At 36.6% G+C, this 23,970-nt stretch overlaps 1 protein-coding gene across 1 annotated transcript in view; it reads right to left on the bottom strand.

Moving 5' to 3' along the window:
* ADGRV1 (adhesion G protein-coupled receptor V1) overlaps positions 1-23,970 on the bottom strand; it is a 267,302-nt gene that overhangs the window by 118,994 nt on the left and 124,338 nt on the right. The window contains exons 79-84 of the mRNA XM_056514381.1: positions 20,645-21,052; positions 19,491-19,675; positions 18,192-18,441; positions 17,881-18,020; positions 16,686-16,846; positions 12,033-12,133 (exon numbers count right to left, since the gene is read on the bottom strand). Coding sequence (XP_056370356.1) covers positions 12,033-12,133; positions 16,686-16,846; positions 17,881-18,020; positions 18,192-18,441; positions 19,491-19,675; positions 20,645-21,052 — 1,245 coding nt within the window. The remainder of the gene's footprint in view (positions 1-12,032; positions 12,134-16,685; positions 16,847-17,880; positions 18,021-18,191; positions 18,442-19,490; positions 19,676-20,644; positions 21,053-23,970) is intronic.

The following is a 23,970-nucleotide window of genomic DNA, read 5'->3' as shown; positions in this document are numbered from 1 at the left end:
GTGTGAGTGGCTTAATATACTTCCATCCATCCAAAGGCTTTAATTCAATCCCTGCACTTTGATTTCTCTCTGAAGAATTCAGAGAGACCCCTGACTCACTGACTCCAACAGGACAGGAGCTGAACCATAGGGAAAAGTGCCCACAGCTGAGGGAACTGTTACTGGGTTCCTGTCCTGTTTGTTGTTAATTTCATACTTGTTGTTTTGTTTGCCTTGTTAGATATATACTAGCAAAGAACTGTTATTCCTATCCCCATATCTTTGCCTGAGAGCTCCTTAATTTCAAAATTATATAATTCAGATGGAAGGATTTACTTTCTCCATTTCAAAGGAAGGCCCTGCTTTCCCTAGCACACCTCTCTTTTCAAACAGGGACATTCCCAGAGTGAATTGAGATTCACTAAGTGCTATGATGACCTATACCAAAAACAAAATCTAAAAGAAAAGCAAGGAAACACAAAACACCCACCCCCAAATCTCTAAAATAAACAAATAACAAGTTCTTTATTTGTGTTTACTGAGGAAAAAAGCTCAATACCCTAAGGAAAGAAAAGTCAACTCTGAATACAGAGGACATGCTTTTATTTTCTGTTTCAAATAATAAAATAGATTCTGGAGAATTTTTTTTCCTTATTATTAACAGACTTCTAGACTTGCTGGAAAGACACAATTAGTTTTAGAAATTCTGTACCATCAGAGAGAGTAGCAACTGCTATCAGCCTAAAGGGTTGAGATGGACAAAGAGAGGGCCATCATGCTATGGAACTGACCACACAGCTGAACTGAGGCTAAAAGCAAATTACAAGAAAAATATTTGAGTCTCCAGATTTTAGCCTGATATGCAGGGAAGTCTTGCTGGGAAAGGAAGGGGGAAAAAAAACTTAGAGTCTGAGATGAATTGCTAATAATTCTACTTTATCAGTTGACACTTGACTTTTCTTAATATTTCTGTCTGTCATAGGATGTTGCTATGCAAAGCTTTTAAAATCTTAGCTATATTAAAAATTATGTTCAACAATGTGACTTAGGAAATAACTTATTTTGGGCAATGTACCACAATTAATCCATCTATCTCATTCTGACCCACTTAATTAATGGATAAATCGCAGCTCATAATTTTCTAGATTATTTAAAGCACACTACTTGGTAGTTATCAAACAAGAACATATTCTTAACCTCATAAATATGTTTCTTTCATTTGAAGAAAATAAGGTACAGTGCTTACAAATGGGCATGAAAAAATATTAGGAAGCAGAATGACAAGCCTGAGTTTAGATAATCCCTACTCCATTTGCTTCAGACCAAAAATGCTGAAAATAAATTATAAGGAACCTATCAATTTATTTTATTCCATAGAACTTCAATACCATTGAAAAACTGTGCTTCTCTCCCCTTAAATAAAGGCAGTGAATATCTGATGTTTTGAAAACACAATATTTGATCTTGGTTGAAAGCTATCTATAATAGATACAAATCCTTCAATTCTTTACAGCTCAAAATTAGGACAGCACAAGTGAAGGTCTTACAAAGCATTTGTTTTTTATAGTTTTATGTCCTCTCAGTGTTTGACTGAAGTTGTGTGGTATATCAGATCTGCTAAGCAACAGACCTGCCTAGGATTATTTAGCATGTTAGGGATCATGGCTACAACTTCTTGTGGGTGATTCTTGTGCAGGATTATGAAATAAACCAAGTAAAGCTACAACACATTTTCATCACTGATGGCAAGTGATTACTTCCAAAGTTGGAGTCATGTGCGGTGTTTGTATCTCAATCAACAGCCCTCAAAAACTTGAACATTTTGAAAGAGTAATATGATACAATATTCAGTGGATATTTCAGGCAGGAAAGTAAATGGGAAATGGAGCAAATGGGAAAGCAGATTCTTTACACTAAAAATTCTTCCAGTCAATTCTTTTCTTTAAATTTCCGTTTATAATGTCTAGTATATTGTAAGCATCACAAATAATGCAGCACTTCATAAATTAGTACAGCTGCTTCATATATATGAATCCATATATAACTCTGAACTAAGTGGGCAATGTACTTTTGAGAAATAAATATATTTATTTGGTTTTGCTTTAAAAAATATATGTTTCCAGTAGATCTTTATTAACCAATTAGGCAATTAGCAATTTTGAAAAGGGAACAACTGTTATGTTATACAGAGCTAAATGTTAGCAGAATCCTGTAGAATATTGCAACATTTTGAAGATAACATGTCAGTAATTAAAGGGGTTAGAAAAAAAAGTGCGCCTTTTTCCTTTGATAAACAGACTTGTCCACTGCAATCTGACATTTATCAAACTCACTAAAAACACCTGTGCATCTCAGCATTTCACATAAAGAACCTTTTGAATATGCTTTTTCCTGGGTTGAAGCTTAATAAGGACACTTGCCAATAAGGACACTTGTGAAAGCTGGAGCATAGGGAGATAGATGTCTTTGGACAGAGAGGTTATGACAGAGAAGTTATATTGGAAAACTGATATGTTGTGTTTCATCCTCCAAAAGTAAAGCATCTAAATATGAACATTTAAAAAGATAATAAATCTGAAAGATCTAAAGCTTCAGCAAATGTTGTGAAATGTACCATTGTGTGAAAGTTGTGTGTGTGGATGAATGTCACACACTGTAGAAGGATTTCAGAACAAAAAGCTGTGAACAGCTATCTTCAGAGACACTACATCTTACTATTCTGCAATGCATACCTTCTGGATGTCTAAACTAGACTGAGCTTTTTTTCATTAAAAATCGGAAGGAAATTCATCCAGGCAACATGAGAATGAGAGTTTGGTGGGCCATTCCCAGTGACTTCTGTTTCCAGCCAGAGCCAGCCAAGCTCAGACACAGACTTTAGACTGCACCTATCACTGGATTGCTAAGGAGTGACTTCTTATTTGTACTTGTGATAAAAAGACCAGTTTTCCACTTATTCTTCTAAGGAGAAAATCAGCACTTGCTTCATATGTCAGGAATGATCTGTTATTGCAATTAAGAGCAAGTTCACCTTTGATTTTTATTCTTTTGCGTTACTGAGCATACAGGCACAGAACAAAGACAGAATACAGTCTAAATGCTAAAGGTGTCAGAGCTAGCTTCATTTTAAACCAATACGAAAACAAAACCAAGAACACATTTGAGAGAAACATTTCATAAATTTCTCTCTCATTAGAATAAGATAACTAATCTTTTGATCCCCAATGTAAAGAATTTTATAACGGAAGGTGGCTGAAGAGCTAATGCTTTAGCTAATCACGTGGTGGAAATCTTTTCATTCAACTTCCTTCTCTGCTTCTATTTCATTCCTTTTCCAGTGAAACCACTTTTACACAAGACTTTAAGAAATTGGTTTGATGTTAATAAAATATATTTTAACACTAGCTAGCATTTACTATATAAATATAGCCTGAAAGCTTTTGTTTTTCAAAGGTAGGAAGCTGAGATGCCAAGACTAATAATTACACTGACAAGATTAGTTGCCATCACATCTGATCACAGCTAGAAGTTAGTAATGAGTCTCAACATATTAATGCCAAATATCAGGCTGCATAAAGTTAAAGGCAAGGTACAAGTTTATACAAAATATAAAGATTAATATATGCCAAGGATAAGATGCTGTATATCACTGTAAGTTAATGACTTGGCAAACATTCAGACAAGGGTATAGGAACACACTAACCACCCACCTCCCCAAAACTCTGCTCAAAGGTGAGTGGCTGCAAGGATCTGTGACAAGAAGAGCACAATTAAACATGAGGATAGATTTTGCTATAGAGCCCTCTTTTATCTCCCATGGAGACCTTTTGAAAATGTTCATGTAACTGTCTCCAATTGTCTGTAAGGACACTGCTGCATCTTGATCACAGATTATACTCAAGCATTATTTGCAATATTTTAAAAATACTTCAAAAGTAAAAAATAGCAGTAACTATGAGCCAATTTTAATTATGAATTTACATAGAATACACAGGTCTGTAGCTGTACTTTTCAATTATAGAGTTCTCTATCTGTCTTTCATTTATGCTGTGCTGACTCTAGCAGACCTACAAAAGAGGTGGTGGGAAAACAAAAAAAAAACAAACTTCTGTATATTAGGTTTAGAGGATTGATGCATCTTCATGAGATGCATTCCTACAATATACCTACTTAATTCTTCACTTCTCAACTTTTTTCTCTCTGTGGAAACACATCAAAAAGAAATAAAAGGCCACCTATCCCAAAGCAAAGGTTCAGTTATTGCAGTTATTATTTGGATTTTTTTTTTCCTTTTCTTTTTGGTCTCAAAACCACAAATTATTTCAAGGTTGAGTTTTCCTGATTTTGAATACAGTGGAGCATAAGAAGCCTAAAAGCTTGAGTAAAGAGGTGCCACCTAAACTTGTATAAGACAGTGAAAACATTTGTATGTCCCTTGTTTCCCACCTGCTTCTAATGCAATGGTGGGAGACCTGTGCTCAGACTATGGAACATACAACTCCCTATCAGAGCAAAACTGGAGCAGAGCAAAGATCGTCCAAAACTACAGCAGGACACAATGAAATGCAAGTCACAGGATACTTCAAAGACCAGGGATAAACACTGGGGGGACAGGGGGAAAGGGCTAACAAGTTTCATCAGAATACTTATCCTTTGAGTGGAATAGACATTTTGTATCCCTGGGTAAATGAGATGCTAGGTGTTCACTTGACTCAATTCTGTTTGTTTACCCACAGACAGACAATCTTTGGACTTTGAATTCCTGCTTTCCAAGCTACTTCTTGCCAGCTGATCCACAATTATTGACTAAGCAAAGATTCCTATCCCATTTCAGCTGTGAAGTAAAACAATGTAGTTAATTATCTTCTGTACAGTTTCTCCCATCTCTGGTCTCTGACACCCACATAAAGTTGTATTATTCCCAGCAGATGTTTCAACCATAAAAATTAATTTCTAATGATGCACATGCCTTGTGCTTAGTTGATTTCAATTAATTCATCTATCTTTGCCCAAAAAAAGCTTTTTTTCATTTTTTTTTAAATGGAAACATGGAAATACAGCATCATGGTTTTCTAAACATTTTTTCATGACTGAACACAGTTTGGTTTTTTTTTTTTGGCATCTGAACATATAAGTTACATGCTTCTGGTTTCTCCCTCTGGCTAATATACACCCCAAAGTCTTTGTTAATCATTTCACTGATTATTCACTGTCATTCCAAGCATTTAAGGTTTTCATGATAATTTTTCAGAATCTAATCAGATCTACATTAGTATTAGTCTCTTTCTTTTAAATTATATTTTAAAAATAATGACATATCTTAAAAATAAAAATAAAAAAGCAAAAAAGTCTGTCATGTTATAACTTATTTGTTTAATTTTATAAATTTCTATAATGTCATTTTCAAACTGCACTTTCTGTACCAACAAGCTACAGTCCTGTACCAACAATGACCATGAGAACAAAATCAGATTTACCAGCATATAAAATTCAACCACAGTATATTGACTAAACTATCACAAATTATTTAAGCATTAAGCATCATTAAATAAAGCATTATTAATAAGCATTTAACCATCATTAACCCAAATCATTAGTAAGCTGGTATTTATGAAAATAATGTTCAGTTATTTTCAAAAGCAATCAGAACCCCAGTACACTTAAAACCAAACTTGCCATTTGAATCTGCTAATAAGGCTCTGGTTTCATGTGTATAAATAATCCAATTAAGTCCTGAAAAGAACTTGTGAATCTACTATGTATGGAACATTAGCTGCCTTAAAGTTATGACGTAGGTAATGAGAAAACTGTGAACATGGGAAAAAAAGGCCCTTTTAAAACTTTCTTGCATGTGGAGCATACAAAGTGACAGTAGTGGAGAAAGAACAGAACTTAAAGATCCAATGTTTACTATAATTTAATTAGCTGTAAAGGAAAACTATTGAAGTGCTATTGTTCACAAAACCCTATAGACTTTTTCCTCCAAAAGATAAGCTAAATTAAGAATGTTTTGGAAACTTCATATTAACACAGCACAGATGTTGCTATGGCCTGGATTCATGGTTAACAGCAATGCTGCTGTCCTCCCCATCAAGGCAGGTTTGAGGAAAGCCTTCAGCAGGGAAAAGAGCAGCAGGAGATTTGCTAATTAGGAGAAGGAATAGAAAATGACTTTTTTTAGTAAAGGACAATGAGACATGTGAGAGTGTAGAACAAAGGCAGATGAAGAAAGGAGGCAGAAAATGGGAGAAAAAGTTGAAAAATTGCAATGAAGCTTGAAATAGAGAGAGGCAGCAGTATAACCTGTTTCACAGTGAGACACCAAGAACAGCAGTGAATAGGCAACCTGGGAAAGTTTCTATCTGTTTCTCTGTGTGTGGCCCCCAACTGTTTGTGATGTTGGGAGAAAGTAGAGTATGATAAAAAAGAGCTGGAAGGCATTAGCTGATAGAAATCTCATATTCTTATAGTTTACAGTGATAAACAGAACATTTGACTGTTTGTAGTGAGGACAGGAGGTGTGAGGTAATGTAGCAGCATTCTAACATATGTTATAGTATTGCTCATATATCTGAGTTTTGGCAAACTGTAGGAGATAATCTATAAAAAAACTAACAGCTTGTGCATAACACTACATGGGGCTCAACATGAGAAAAATGAACAAGGGTGGTAGAAGTAAAATCTCTACAAGCAGCAAAAGTAAAAATATGTGTGTACTTCCACAGTGCTAGATTAACAGTGAAAGACCAAAATCCTGTTTTGGCAGATGAAAACAAATCACAGAAATTTTAAACTTAATATTTTCAATTTATTGCTTGCACTCATTTACCTGCCATGATCACTACCCTCTCTCCATGGGATATAGGTTTTTCAGCTGCTTGTACATCTCCACACTCCCTAGACTGAGACTGTAAAGATAAACTCTTAGAGCATTTCCAGAGCCTTTTACTTTTGTCTGAGCTTTAGCTCTAACTATCTGCAGATGGCATCATCATATCAAATCTCTTGGAGCTGTGGCAACTTGGCACTTGATGGAACTCGCAGACAAATTGACTCCCTCTGCTGGAGAAAAGGGAAATACTCTGCAATAAGGAGTTCTGCATCCAGCTCCTCATAAGAAATCCGGGTGATCAAATAATGAATGATATGCTGTTGTTTTATGGCAGCAATCCTTCCTCACTGCTTAATTGTGCATAATATATGTTCTAATGATTGGATACCCGACTTCTCCAGGTAAGGATTTCCTGACTCTCAGATTCTGAAGGACCTCATACACCTTAACTAACTGAGAACACTTGATATCTATCTATCTATCTATCTATCTATCTATCTATCTATCTATCTATCTATCTATCCGTCTGTCCCTCCATCCATCCATCCATCCACCCATCCATCCATCATCATGTAAAAGGTCTGCATATATACATGATCAATGTATAAAACTTATAAAGTCATTGAAATTTTGACATAGATTACAATCTTTGATTAAAATCTCTGATTAGCACCAACTTTCACTGATTATTCTTGGATATTGTGGACTCAAAAATAGAAACTTAGAGTAATAGAGATTGGCACACAAATCCATTGATCATAAAATATATTGCTTTGCTTTGCTATAAAAGCATTCAATTTATGTTAGTCCACTCTGAAATTGTCTTTTATTTAAATCCAATTCCCAAATAGTTCTACTTATGATTAGATTGAAACTGCTTCTGAAAGAAGCGGCGTGAGCTGTGCTCTGACTTGGTGGAAATTACTGAAATCAGATAGTAAATAATTTAATAAGCCAGTTTGAAACCTAATAAAATAGTCCCTGGAGAAAAGGGTTAGGTCCTAATTCTTGCAGCCACAAAGAAAATAGGCGAGACTCCAGGAGTCTCTGCCTGCTGTATTATACGGGACCATGTTTTCAGAAAAACTGGGACGATACATGGTATCCCCTGGAACAGCATGACTGTTTTAAAGCAAATAAAATTTATTTACTGTGATTATACAAATGTTATGCAGGAAACTGGCGAAAGCAGCTTACCCACACGAACATTTTTACTGACACACCTTTCCCTTCTGACATACCCAACAGCTAGCTGTGTGTTCCAATACTCCAACAGAAGTGAAAATCTTTTCCACTTTCATTCTTAGTGACATCTGTAGAATCCTTCCTTCTATAAATTAGAAATGTTAGAGTTTATTACCCCAAAGACAGGAACATTGACATCAAGGGTGGAAGAAGACTACATACCACTCATAATTCTTACTGAAATATTTCACATCACAAAATATCAGGACAAAATGCATTAGCACAGAGACAAATTTCTAAAATGCGCACCAGTTCTGGATCACTGTGTACAACTCTTTTACGTTTCTTCTGTGTCCTCTCAAATCTTATGAGTAAGCATTTTAGGCATCTCATCAGCATTATTTGCTGCTGTCAGGTTACAGCAAGGAAATCTCAGTCCTAGTTTTCCTCAGAGACAAATTCCCTCACTCTGGGAAACTGGGCTCTAACTTTAAAGTAATGCATAAGAATATTTGTGGTTTACTATTCCATAGAAGTTTCATATTTCATATGGACCTGGAGTTTAGTGAAACTCTGTATCTTCCAGCTTCTTCAGAAAAAAAAAATCCTTTAAAAAGGATTTCCCAGCAGCTAACTAAAAGGCTCAGGCTTACCATAAGGGGAGACTGAATTAAAATCAAAACTTTTCTCTACTGCCAGAAGAGAGGCAGACACTCAGTCACTCGTTATCACAAGTTGCCTCTGGTGCATGGTACAGAGAATCACGCTAGACACACCTCATTTTGGAACATGCTTTGTAAGCTCCCCCATCCAGTTATATATATAAATTTCTTCTGGGCTTTGTTTATATGTAGGGGAAAATAAAAATTTCCTTATTTTGGAAGAGAAGAGCTAAGACTGAAACAGTACAGCAGAAGCACCATTTCATTGTTTCTGTAAAGATTCCAGTTTTATAAGATGGCAAAAGATATAGGCTCTGTAATCACTCCTACATTCATTCATCCATTCATCCATTCATTCACTCATCCATTCATATCCTGCTCCTTCATCATCACTTGGAGATTTTACCACACCTTTAAAATTTATCTTCTGGCAGAATTGTCCAAAACCGAAAGAGTCAAAATAATAAAGCAACAATTCTACCAAGGATGCAGTTCATGGTTTTTAAATAAATGTTTAACGATTTTTTAAAAAGAAGATGGTATGCACTACTGCTTCTTGAAAAACATAACTGATGTGTATGTTTGTGCTGTAGATTCTCTCTCCTCTCTGGTCCCTCTGGCTAGGTCCAGACCAGAGGAGAATGAGGAGCCCACGTGGACAAAGGTAAAAGACAAGGAGGCTCCCTTTTCCCAGGATATAGTCCAGCAGTTTATCCCTGAATGGATTCCAAGGGAAGAGAGAGAGCGAGAGAGAACACGGCGGGGAATTTTAAACTCGGGCAGAGGGGAGGGGAAAAACCAAACTATAACAAATAGGATCCCTCCAGTTAGGACAGGAGAAGGGAGAGCTGAACCAACTCCACAGACCTGGGGAATACACAGCAAACCATTCAGTGCAATATGCAAACCATAACTTAGTGCAATGCAACATGTTTGTATTTCTGCTCAGGTTGAATAACACGATTTTCAAATATTTAAACAAAGCATGTATAATTCTTCATCGTGCATTTCCATCAAAGTCAGTGGTAGGACCAACTTGACGTGGCAGTTTGGTAGATACTGCAGTGCAATGATGATGCTAAGTGAATCATAGTAGTGTAAAAGAAGCTTGAAGTCAGGATAAATTATAAAATACTAATTTTTTGTTCGACAAAGTAGGATGACACTGTTTCCCCTATACCTTTTCTTTCTATTTGACTAAAGCTTAATTTTGCTTTGCTGGCTATAAGAATTGAAGGCCATTTGTACAAGGTAATTGCTGTCAGCAGACTATGAATGTTCAAATATTCCAGAGGAATGGCTACTGCATATAGGCAAAGCAGCTCAACTGTGCACTCACAAAAAGTCCGAACAGAGAATTTAGAATATGTTCATGTCATTTGTAATACTCAGCATGTGCTGTGGAAATCGGCCCTGAAATTTAATGTGGACAAGATGCATCAAGCTGAATATACACAAACAAGCCATTCATAAAGTGCTTATTCATGCATTCTACCTGAAGATTCTCAGACAAAGCATGATAACCATAATAATGGTTCCTATTAAGATTGTAATCTAGGTTAATAGCTCTAAAAAGAAGATTTTTATTGACTAGTATGACAGTATTGAGACACTGCAAAGTATGTTCTCCTATTATTTTAGTTTTTTTGAACATTTAAAAATTCACCTAAATTTACCCCAAAACTGAAAATCACAACCCAGCAGTTTTTTTCCTTCATGCATTTAGGGTATTGTTGCATTTATGTTTGAAATGAATAAAAAATGTTTTACAAATATCTAGGCTTTTATGTTTTTCCAATGAGCTCCACCAAGCACATGGTGAAACTCTTCAATGATTTAGAAATGCTCCATTAATGCTGGTACCCCTTGACATACCAAGAATGAAATGAAGGTTGAATGTTGTGAATTGCCATTGCCCATCACTGACAGAGAAATGTTGTGAGCAACTACAGAACAGGCACAGCCTTGGAACTGCAAGTTTCTGAATAATGTACTGAAAAGATTTGACTGCCATCTACAGACACAAGTGACTAGTGCACTGGCAGCAACTTAAAAAGAGCTCCAAAATTGCAAACCTAATAAACACCCTGTGCAGATATTAGACAAACACTAATTATTTCTGTATGTGGAGCTATCGTGAAACAGTGGAACTACCACGAAAAGCTTCCCAGTTGTTTTTTTTGGGAGTTTGTTTGGCTCTTTGTTTCCTTGGTTTTTTCTCATAAAAAATATATAAACACACAGAGAAACACCAGCTTCCTTCATTCTCTAGAGTGGCTTGAGAGTTAATAGTTATAAATCTAGCGTCTAGCATTGCCTAAAGATAAGTAGATAGAAAGAGAAAATACTAACATTTTCCTTGTATTTAAACTAAGAAGTGCTGATTTTCCTGTAGTTAACTTCTCATTTAAAACTGTCTTAAATGGCTTCTCTCATACAGAATCAATAGTTAGCAAACCCATGAAATTTTCAATTACATTGCGAATTTCTAGCTGTATGCATAATGACCGACTGTCTGCACGTGGGTACAGCTGTACATAAATCATCTACACAGAGTCTTCTGTGGAATTTTGGCTACCAAATCAGGCTAGCTCACAACAGGCCAACATATCACAACACAGGTAACTGTACAAAGATTTTCTTTCAGCTGTTCGAAACAGATAGCACAGTAGTTCAGCTCTCCCTTGTCAAATACTCTCTTTTTACTCTGACTTAAAACCACTTTCCTTTATCTGACAGCTGCTGCCAAACTGTCTTCACTTCCTCTCTGAACTAACTCACTACCTAAGCAGTTACCCTGCTAAAACCCTCTTTCAAAAATTTTCTTCTAAACTTTCAAAATCATTGTATGGCAAAAGGCAAAGGTATTAGGAGAGCCATGTAAGTTAAGAATTGAGGATGAATGACAAAATTACTTAGAACCATACAAATTATACCTCTGTAATTAAAATTATTACATTTACACACCACATGAAACTGTTTTCAAGAATTATTCTTCAGAGATCAGAATTACATATGAAAGTTAATATGCAGTGTATTTTAACAAAAAAAACCAGCCCAAACAGAAGATAACTTTCAAACTCCTTCAGAAGTTTGAACTGAGCACAGCATTCCACACATGAGACTGTCTTCTCACACTGCTGTACCATCCATCAGTTTTCTTTAAATATTTTCAGACAGTGTGAAATTTCACTTGAATTCCCAATACAGGATATGAATATTGGATTAATTTTAAGTGTCATATGTTGAAACTTTACATTTTCCAAAAATGTGTACACTAAAGAAGGTCTGTTGGGACATGGCCATGGAAGTGAAGAGATGGAAAGCAAGCATGTACTTACTTTACATTTTGAGACTTCAGCCTTTTTTCTTACCTGAGTACCCAAACAAGCAACCATCATATGAGTGAGAAGTTTAGCTGCAAACATGGCACATCTGGTGCAGAAAAGGTGGGAGATGATACCCAAAATGTAACCTACACCGAAATGACAATGAAAAAAAGAAAGAAAAAAGTAATATTTAGGTTTAGAATTATAAACTGTTCTATATTATCCAGAAGATGTTTCTTGAAGGTGCAGATTGCCTAAAATAAAACAACCAAACAAACCTTACAGAGAGATTATGTTCATTCTAGCTCACACCAGGATCACTCATGAGTTTATTTCAAGTACTAACATGTATTTAATGTTCCCATGGGCCTAGGAGCTAAAATAACTTTGAAAAATGTTTTTTGGTGTCTCTTTCCACACAATATGGGTGATTATCATAATAATTATATACAAAGCAAAGGCAATGTTCAGTGTTCATAATAGTGCATGCAAAAAATGTTTTTAGAAACAGTTACATAAAAAATGCCTCGTGTTGTAGCACTATTTTAGCAGTGCTAAATGCCAATCTCCCATTTTATCTGTGTTGAGCACAGACATTTGTTATAGCAGCAATTAGGAGGAATGACACCACTTTTCATTTCACTAATTAACAGTAAAAAACAACAGAACAAATATGGAAAAGGTCCCTTTCCTATCAATAAGTATCTTCTGGAAAAAGGACTCTAGAAAAGTTCAGCCACCAAGGAAAACCCTGCTAAATCTCAGAGTTAATTAGAGTTACTTGCACACTTCCATACCCAAATCAGGGCAGGAATTTGGGTAATTAAGGCAGATCTTTTATGCCAGTCTTGATATTGACAATTTGTTACTAATTTTTAAGAGATGAGTGAAATAAATAATTGCTAAAAGTATTATTGCTTAAGTATTTCAAAATTACTTAATGATATTTATACAACCATCTACATGGTCTCTCTCTTTTCTTTTTTTTCCATATTCTTCACACCTAGATGGAAATGTCAAGATAAATGAATAATATAAAGTGATAATAATATTATCACTTTTAAAAATAAAGCAATTTGTTACTTAAAAGTTTCATTTAAATCTAGTAATATATATCATCACACAAGTAAACATCTTTAATCAGACAAAAAAAGCTTAAAGGCAGTGGAAAGCATTTGCCTCAAATTCAAAGTAAAACCTTTAACCAAGCAAAACTGCTTTTTTTTTAAACACATTTTTATGACCTATGACTATAGTAAGTGACTAGCTCTGAACAACGATTTGCATCTTTATTCATTCCAATTCAGCAAAAATATTTCCTTAGATTTTGCATAAATTTTTTCAGTTTCTATAGCATTTTGCATTTTACAGCATTTTGTTTCATCAATTTACTTGTTTTTTCTCTGTAAACAGTAATTGTATTTTAAAATCTGCTTATTTGTATGAGCTAAAATCTCCTTTTTTATTTTTAAATATAACCATCAATTTGTGTGGAGCAGGTAAAAAAAACTGAGAGCTTTTTCCTCTTTCTTTGTCTTCATTTGCTTTGGATGACATTTAAAAAAAATTAAGGAGCCTAGATTTAATCTGTAAGGGTAGTTTGCTTGGAAGGTATAAATAAGTGATTTACCTGCTTGCACAATTTTTGTTACTCATATAGTGATGATCTAATATAGAAGTCATAAACCTCACAAGGAGCACACCCAGACCCCCATTTAAGGGGATTAAACTTAGTCAAGAATTCCATTTAGCATTTTTTCTTAAGACCATTACTCTCAGTGCCTGTAAATGCAAGAGTTCATTTTCAACCAAAAAAATTCTCTAAGTAAAATTACTTTTATTTGTGATTGCTGTAACATAGTAGTAAACCAAGTGCAATGTGAAAGGCTCCTTCAGAAGCAGAGTTGACTTTAGAACTTAGATCTCCTGCTTTCTGCCTGGCATTTTGGGACTTATGCTGTCGAGGCTGATTATGAAGAGAGTCATGTTCCTTACAAGATTTTGGGCAGCAGTTAGGCAGCAGAGTGTAATAGAATCTGTCTCCTCTGAGTCATCACTTCTGATGTAAATTCCAGATAAAATTGTCAAAGAAATTTGACAAAGAGGATGACTGTACTGCTGCTAGCAACACAAATGAATTTAGAATGTTTAAGTTTCTTCCCCCAAATGAATGACATATAATCTCTTTTTAATAAAGCACCTCAAGGAAGCAGCCAGTCGGATGTGCCAGGAGTGAGATTTAAATGGCTCTAGGGCCAACAGGGGCATGGCACTGCAGTTTGCACAGGAATTGTGCAGCTGCTCTCCTGGTTTCTGCTGGTGGGTTGTATATTAGATGGGTGTGTTTTGGTTAGGTTTCTTGGTTATTCTTCCACTGAATTCATTAGGTCCAGCAATGGTTTACAAATAGTCAAAAACCATTGCTGCTGCTGCCAGCAAAAGTGTGCTAAGCCAAACAGAACTCCCCAATAAAGACACAGCTGTCTAGACCCCTGGCTGCAGGGAGTGTCTGAGCCTGGGGACAATGCAAAAGGCACCTGTGAGCAGTCTGTGCAGGTGAATGATCTGCTCTGTCTGGTGGCAGGGCTTAAGCAAGAAGTGGAAAGGTTAAGGAATGTTAGGGAGAGTAAAAGAGAAATTGACTAGTGGAGTTACAGCCTTGCAACCCTGAGAGAAGGTTGGCAGGAGTCAGAGGAGCCCTGTCCCTCTTACCATCAGGCAGAAGAAGGAGACCTAGCAGATGGAGGGAATGGAAATGGGGGCCTACTCAGAGAGGAAGCAAAATTCCCTCCTGACCCCCATCACCTTCCCAGGAGCCCTTACAAAATAGGTGTCAGGCCCTGGATCCAGAGGCTCAGGCAGATGACAGTAAACAAAAAAAATCTGTCTGGAGAGTCTCCCAGGTGTACTTCATCTGTCAGATGGATCACAATCTTAGGAAATTAAGAATAAAAGAAGGGTAACTCCCTCCTGAGGGGAACTGAGGGCCCTGTATGTCAACCAGACCATCTTACAGGGAAGTTCTACTGCCTTCCTGGGTCCAGGTAAGGGATATCAGCAGGAGACTCCTTGAACTAATTCACACCTCTGATTATGACCCACTGCTGCATGTCCAGGTTGGCAGTGATGAGGTTGACAAGGAGGGTACCAGGGTCATTTAAAGGGATTTCAGTGCTCTGGATTGATTGGTTGATGGGGCAGGAACACAGGTGTGGCTCTGCTCAGTACCTTCAGGAGCAAGGATGAATGATGAAAGGAATAGGAAAACCCCTGTTATCAATGAATGGCTTAAGGGCTGGTGCCATGACAAGAATTTAGGTTTTTCTACCATGAGCAATTTTTACAGCAGCAAGCCTGCTTGAGACAGATGGGCTCCATCTGTCAACAAGGGCAAAAGGATTCCAGCCCAAGAGTCAGCAGGGCAGATTGAGAGGGTTTTAAACTGGGTTTGAGGGGGAAGGGGATGAAACAAGGCACTCCAGAGATGAGCCCAGGGGTGGGAAGCCAGAGTCAGGGGTGAGATCAGCAGCCCAGCTGAAGTGCATGCACACTGTGCACACAGTGTGGGTACAAATGAGGAGCTGGGAGCCATGGTACTGCAGGAAAGCAGTTGTACAGTCACCATCACAGAAACCTGGTGGGATGGCTCCAGGACTGGAGCACTGCAGTGGGTGGCCACAGGCTCTTCACAAGAGACAGCAGAGGGAGAAGAGGTGGAGGGGTGTCCCTGTGTGTTAGGGAGGCTCTGGACATTGTGGAACTCAAGATTAATATCAACAAGATCAAGTGCCATGGGTAAGAATTGGGGAAAGGCCAACAGGCTGACATCCTGGTGGGACATCAGGATGAAGACATGGATGAGTTATTGTATAAGCAGCTGGAGGATGTTTCAAGATTGCCAGCCCTTGTTCTTGTAGGAGATTTAACCTGCCAAATATCTGCTGGGAACTCGACATGGTGGAAAAGAGGCAGTCTAGGAGGTTCTTGGAGTGCATGGAGGAGAGCTTTTTGTCACAGCTGGTGAGAGAGTCTGCCAGGGGTGAGGCTCTGCTAGACCTGTTGTTTGTAAACAGAGGGGAGCTTGTGATATCTGGGACACAGTGACCAATAATAGAGATCTCAATATTCAGTGAAACAAGGATATCACAACTTCAATAAAACTTCTACACTAGACTTCTAGAGGGTTGAATTCAGGATGCTGTTTTGGAGAGTACTCTGGGAAACAGCCCTCAAAGCAGAGGGATCCAGGAAAGTGGACATACATCAGGAAGGCAAGGATGTCCCTATGTGCCAAAATACGAGCCAGCAGGGATTGGAATGGGCTGTCTAGGGAGGTGGTGGAGCCACCACCCTTGGAAGTCTTTAAGAAAAGACTGGATGTGGCAGTCAGTGCCATCATCTAGTTGGCAAGGTGTTATTAGGTCATAATAGGTTGGACTTGATGACCTCCAAAATCTTTTCCAGCCTAGTTGATTCTGTGATACTTCTAAGCTTGATGGTTTTTTTTCCAGTGGCAAAATTTGTCAGTGTGCAAATACCAGACAAGCTGGCACCTTTAATAAAGTGAAGTTAGTTAACATTAATTCAATATTCCACTCAATAAAAAGATGGTCATCAGCCACCAAAAATGTTAATAATCCATCAGTTTTACTGGTCATCAGTTGTTCTTATTGAGAAAAATGTCTTAAATGAACTGACCTGAAATGCAGATGAATCCAGAAGAAAAAAAAGCCTCGTTGTATGAAGACAAGTTATCTGTTTGGGCATAAACTGCATAAATGGACATATGAGAACAGGAGCATTCCACATAATCTGATGTGTCATCAACCACTTTGCAGAACCCACTATCAGACAGCCAGCTGCAAAACATTTGAAATACATTTGTGAACATTTGTGAAATACACAATTTCACAAAATTGGAAATGGATTTGGGTAATTCACATGGCAAGCAGGCTTAAAAATTTTTGTTGTATTCCTGGCATACCAACTTCACTAAACTATTGCAGAGGTGTTTTCTGTAATCTTTCATGTGTGCTGCTCAGAATAGCACATTTACATGAGATTAAAATGCTATTTATAGCTTTTTCATGTTTTGTTTTTTTTTTAATCTTTGTAAATTTATTAAAATCAACCTTTTTCATTAAAGAATTTTTGTGGCCATGTTTTTAAAATTTTGGCTAGATTTCTAGGTCTGTCTGACTTTTCAAATAGTTTGTTACTTAACTTTGCTCAAAACCTTACCCTGTTATGGAGAACATTTCATACTGCTCTTTTTTGGTTTGAAACTAAAATTCAGGTGGGTTTTTTTTGTTGGTGTTTGTTTTTTTTTGGGGGTGGTACAGCATTGATGAAATGGTTTGGAAAAAGGATAAGGCATACCACAGGTAATATCCTATGCCATTTCTACTGAAATCTGTGCATAGATAAAAGAAGAGCATACAGGTAAATTGTGGTGCATCTCCTCCTGAAGAAATAGAGTCTCTCTGCAACAACAGGCTGATATCATCCAATTGGTCTAATGAAATTTAATCTAAACTAAGTAGACTTCAACAGGATACAGAGCATAATTATCTGCAAATCATTAACACATTCGTTAATGCAATTTTCGGATTTATGACCTGTCACTGTAACCTAATGAATCATTATACAATCTAAATGGTATTTTGATGAAAAGAGGGCAGAAGTCTGAGAAATGTCTGAGCTAAAATAACTACTCATTTTATTATAAGAAAAATTTTATGTACTGGTAAAATGGCCAGAAAAATTAAGGAAAAAAGACATGAAATGAATCAATTTTATACTTGGCAAATGATTTAATTTGAGTTATCACATTTTACAGAAATACATGGACTCATAGTAGAAAATGGAAAACTAAACACAATAATAAAATAACCTTTCAGCAGCTTGATTCCAGAGGAGACATAGAGACTTCTGTGGAACAACCCGACTTCCTTCAGCATAAATACGATAAATTACTTCATTGTTATCTTTCAAAGGTTGTGAACTCCGACCCTTCAAGCTCATTGAAAAAACCTGAAACAACATGTACAATGTAAAGATACATTTAAGATTCTATACAGTGCTCATTTTAATCAGAGACAACCATAAAAATGTTCACATTATTTAAAATACATTTATTATGTCTTGAGCAATATCTAAATTAAAACAAATTCTTGGAAAAAAAAAATTGTATTATCTTCAAACCTTGTTCTTCAGGGCAAGTTCTTTATCTCTAGTAAGGAACCATTGCTGACTGCTGTATTCTGTGAACTGTACAGATTCACAGTTCTCTTCCTGGGAAGATGATAATACTACAGAGACCTCTAGGAGTTGTTCAGGTACTTGAATAGAATCCCCATCTTTTCCATTAAATCTATGTCCATTGATTTGTTGAGGAAACCAGTTGTGAGCCATTATTGCAATATATGGGCAGCTGTCAAGGATATTTTTGCCTCTGTGGAAATGGAAAAGCAATAGGACTGGTAAGTGGGACCAAACTTCATTATTCATCATGTTAATGACTCTAAAAGGCATTTATGATTTGTTAGTACTTTATGAACTCATCATTCCTAGGCTTATGAAATTTAATTGGCACATTTCAGTTTCTGTGGAAAAAAAAAAAAAAGGCTTGGTTTTTTTAAGATATTTCAGCTTCTTAATTTCCTCTCTGGGATTTGCTCCTTATGACCTGCAACTAAAACCTGTCCATAGTAAACTAGGTTATCAAAATACTCACCTTTACAACAGCTTGATGTAGAACTGAGTCTAAAAATCAGGGGTGGGATTAAAATGGAGGCAGTTGCTTTATTTTTTTCCCCAGCATATGATGCAAAAAAAACTTGTAATAAAGAATTTCAACTTATAATTTTTAAACACTGAAGACACATTCCACCACCAGATGTTTAATAGATCCTCAATGGGAGAAACACAGTGTTTAAAACCATCTGTCTCATAAAAAAGAATAAACCCTTTTTCAGTCACCTGTTTCCCCTGCCCATTAACCTGATGAGGGTATTGTGCCCTTGGAGACAAAACTAGCAATTTGAAACTACGTGCAGCTTTAAAAATTTTAAAACAATGTTCAAGTGAGCCAACCAAGAACATATAAATTACAAAACACCAGCAAAAATTCTGGATTGCTAGCTTTCATTTAAGGCTTAGAACTCTGTTCTGTGTAATTTTCTTAGCAAGAATAATGAATACTTTTCCAGGCAATATTTGAGCTAAATGTGGGTCAATACATGCCAGATCTCCTGACTCATGTTCCCACATCTACCCCATACCAAAATAAGAGTTATGTGTGGCACCCATTCTTACAAAGCACTGTATCTTGGCACTATAACATAGTACTTTGTAAGACCATGACACTGTAACAACACATTCACATATGGGTAACATACTAGATAGGAGACAAATCCCTTTTCTGGAAATGTAATTTAGATCTTCTGTATTGATAATTTGTCCTGCATTTACAAAACATATTTTGAATTCACGCTTACTGACCTTTCTCCTGATGATCCACACTTTATCCCAGTCAACAGAGAAAAAGCAAATTTCTCAGTCACCTCAGCAAGCAGGCTATATCCTTGTGTGTCCTCACGTTTTGGGCTTGCCAGAGCACAGAGTATATCATAGAAAAGACTTCTACTTTTATCAGTGAGTAACAGCTCTTCACCTACACCTGTAACCTAATGAGAGAAGAAGAAATCAAGGGCATCTGCTTGTAATATTTCCTCATGTTCAATGGTTTTGTGGTATCTTCACTGGGATTCCAATATTCATTCAGAAAGTTCAGAATATTTCTCAACTCCTGATCACTGCTTCTAAGGCACAAGACACAGTCTGTCAAAACTACATAAAGTTATGCTTGATAGGGAATTTGATTATTAAAGAAAGGATGTGGCATTTTTCATTCTTAAACAAATCAAACATCGTTGAGTCCTGAGAATTTTAAAAATTATTTTCTCTGTTTTCTGTGTGGCAACAATAAAAAAATGAATGGATATTGTTATAATGCTTTGAATCTAGGTATTCAGACATTTTCTAGCTTCTGTGCATTATTCCAAGTGTCCAGAAGAGACAGAATACCATAAAACTAGTTCAACATTTTCACAGAACTTAGTGGAATGCTTGAGCACTTACCTACCCTGATAACCCAATTCCCTAAGCTACTGGAGGAAAAAAGACTGATGCTTGGTTAAGACTAAAACAGACTCTGGCTGGCCCAGGTGGGACTTGCTTGTGTGTTGACTGCAGTCTGCTGTAAAGACATGAGCAGGGGTTGTGCCAGGCCTAAAATCAACAAAGGTGTGACCTAAGAGTCAAGAAAAAATAAAAAGCTCTATGAAAGTACAGCACCAAAGGGAAAATTGCACAGTAGGAAATCTAGAGTTACAGGTATGTATGCAAAATTAATACTGGTTGCTTATTTCAACCTATTTGATTCCTCATTTCTTGCCACCATCCTAACTAGTGGCAGACAAACTCCTTCCTTGATTGTAGAACTTCACAATTTCCACTTTTACTTTTGCAGTCCGTGCTTCTGAGTCACTGCTGTGGATGTTATCTGCCTTTTTTTATATATGTATGTGCCTTGTTGTGTTATTACACCCTAATTAATGTCATTAGACATTGAAGAAATAATAGGAAGGGTTTACCTTATCTATTATATGCACCACAGCAGTAAGTTGCTCTTCTGTATTTTCTGTAGCCACTTTGACATTCAGATTCTGAAGGACTCTGTGTAAAATAGTGTCATCAACAGGCTGATGCAGTTGATCAATCAGTCCCCAAACTGGCAAGGAATCCAAATCTGAGACAATGGTGATGTTAGAAATACCATAGATATCATCTACCCTGGCACCACCTGTGGGATTAGAGAGGACAACCTGGAAACGTTTAGGAAATGGGTTCAAAGATCCTGTCTTTGGAGTCAGGGTCACATCCAGGAATGCACTTCTTTGTCCACGTTCAAAAGTCAATAAACCTTCAGATCTGGCAAAATCTTGTCCTGCCACAGCTGGAGATATGAAGGTCCGTCCAATAGGTTCAGGTTTTTGCAGTTCCTTAAAACAAACCAAAAGAGTTTCAGGTAACATTATGATAGACAAAATTGTTCAAAACCACTTGCTGTAGAACATACTTTAAATGGCTAAAAAAAAATGTGTAAAAAAGAAGTTCTCTTTCAAAAAGCAGTTATGAGTGATTAAAAGATTACATTCAAAATAACTATCTCCCTGTATTAGTAATACATCAAACCTAAGAATAGAATTATGTATATGGTCAATAGTAAATAGGGTCCCACTCTTTCTTTTCCAGAACATAAAACACAAAACTTTTCTGTGTGAATAAATGCTACAGAAATGTTAGCACATATGTGAATTCCAGAAGGGTTTATGTAAGACTATGACTGCAGCACAAAGTTCTTCATTTTAGTATAGAGAAGAGCATTACAAATACACAGAAAACTAAATAAAAGCAATGCAAAAGTTTTGGAAATCTGTGTCCAAATTAATATCAAGTCATGGCATTTTCAGTCCCACAATACATGAAAGATGAATAATCCATTTAATACAAAGGCAAAGCAAACACTATAGAATACACATGCAAGGCACTTAGATTAATTTATCTATGCTACATGGCCTTATTTCCTTGTGAAGCAACACTGTTTTTACCTTCTGTGATGTTTGCAGTTACTGTTTAGTTCTTCAAAGCCTTGCTCTTTTTGTCACTTGCCATAATCTTGACATTATATCTGGTAATATAATAAACTTTCCTTAAGAGGAACCTAACTTTCTGAGCTATTATTCAACTGTATTATTTTTCAAAAGTATATATTAATTTACTAAGTGCAGCTTGTATATTGATTCCTACTGAATAAAATGAGGATTTTTATTTGTGAAATATGAGACCCCTTTTGAAAATATTTAGCTTTTATTAGTAGAGCTTATTTATGAAATTAATCAGACATTTTCTGAGTTCACTGGAGAACCTGGTAAGCCAGTGCAGCCTGTAACTGTTCAAAATTGCACTAGACATAATCACATAATCTGTGAAAATTCAAGGGGTGAGTTTCCTTTTATTCCACTGAGAAGTAGGAAATGGAAATAAGCAGTAATAAAAGCACTAGTGATAAGAACAATTTCTAAGAAACCTTTGTAGGGATGAGATAAACATCAGTTTCCAGCTACTACCTTCCTGTCTGCTGTGGCCTCTTATTTTAAAACTAGTAATAATACCAATACTTTAGCACTTGGCTGTGCACCCTCAAAACCTAAAAATGTCCAAAGAAGATTGGTTATAAAAATTACAAATGGATAAGAGACTGCCCAGTATATTTTAGCTTAAATATACACTGAGCACTAGCAATTTCTTTTCTGTATAAGAGCAAAATTATTGTGAATTCTTAGGCTGTGAAAATTTGTAACTACAAAATCTAATTGAAACACTGCCCAGCTACTATATAATAAATGCATGGAAACAGCCTGTAAACCTCTGTGGTTAAAACAGATATGCATTCAATATAACAGAATGCAGAATCTTTTATTATAATAGGTAAGTATATAACTGACCCCCAAAATAATGATTTTAGGCATAAAAAAATAAATATTCAAAGTAGATCAGGCCAAGTGCTACTCCAATGTGATGGTAAACTTGAAAGCATATCTCCTGTAGCCTGTGCCCTGATGCTGGATTCACAGATACTAAGGAAGTGGCAGGAATCATGTTTTTGGAGATCTGCTAAAGGAGAAACTTCATCAGCTGCAATAATAATGATAGAGATATGCATTCAAGTAAAAAAAGTGTCAAGAGCTAGAATAGTCTTGTAGTACAGATGTAAAATAAACATCTCAAAAATGAATGTGGATGATAAAATTTACCTTAGAATGTGATATTTTCAATACGAAGAACCATTTTTTTGTTTAAAACTCCAAGAAAACTGAATAAAATTTAATGAAATTTCTCTATTTTTCTCTCTTTTCCTAAGTATATTCTGCTGCTAATAGATTTGTGTCCTAACAGAGCACATGTCCTGCTGTCTGGACGTTGTATATATCCATCAGGATAAAAACTTAATTTCAGATGAAAAAGCCTCATAAATTTAAGACTCACAAGAGCTTAGAAGAAATAAATATATTAGATGCCTGGCTGACCATAATCTTCAAGGCCACAAAAGATACTGCTAAAAAATTTATTCCTGACAATGCAATGAGAACAATGTCTTTTAGTAACAGAAAACCAACCAATCTAGGCCCAGCAATGCTTGACCATTATTCTGAAAAAAATGCTAAACACAGTCATATTTACTTCAAAAAAGAGGTGATCATTTAATTATAAAATTAATCATAAACTCTATGATTCTACAAATGGTTTGGGTTGAAAAGAATCTTAAAGATCATTTTGTTCCACAGCCCCTGCAGCAGACAGGGGCAATTTTTACCAGACCAGTGGCTTAGAGCTCTATTGAACCTGGCCTTGAACACCTGCAGGGATGTGCTATCCACAACCTTGTCTTGCCAGTGCCTCTCATAGTGAATAGTTTCTTCCTGATATCTAATCTGATCCTATTGTCTTTCCATTTTAAGCCAATCCCTCTTGTCTTGTCACTACATGCCCCTGCCAAAAGTCCCTCTCCAGCTTTCAGACAGGCTTCCTTTAGGTACTGGAAGGTTACAGCTGAGTCAGGTCAAAGCTGCCTCTTCTGGATGAACAATCCCAATTCTCTCAGCATTTCCTCCCAGCAGAGGTGCTCCATCCCTCTGATAAATTGAGTGGCCTCCTCTGTCCTGCTCCAACAGCTCCATGTCTTCCTGCTGGGGCTCCAGGGCTGGAGGCAGCTCTGCAGCTGAGGTTTCACCACAGTGAGAGCAGGGACAGAAATCCCTTCCTCACATCTGCCCAAGCTGCTTTGGATGCACCAGGACACGTTTGGCTCTCTGGGCTGGGAGTGCCCATGGCTGGCTCATGTCCAGCCCCTCTCCAG

This window comes from Oenanthe melanoleuca, chromosome Z (assembly GCF_029582105.1).
Source record: "Oenanthe melanoleuca isolate GR-GAL-2019-014 chromosome Z, OMel1.0, whole genome shotgun sequence".
Taxonomy (NCBI): domain Eukaryota; kingdom Metazoa; phylum Chordata; class Aves; order Passeriformes; family Muscicapidae; genus Oenanthe; species Oenanthe melanoleuca.
Note: the sequence above shows the minus strand (reverse complement) of the source record. Positions and strands in the feature narration are given on the sequence as shown.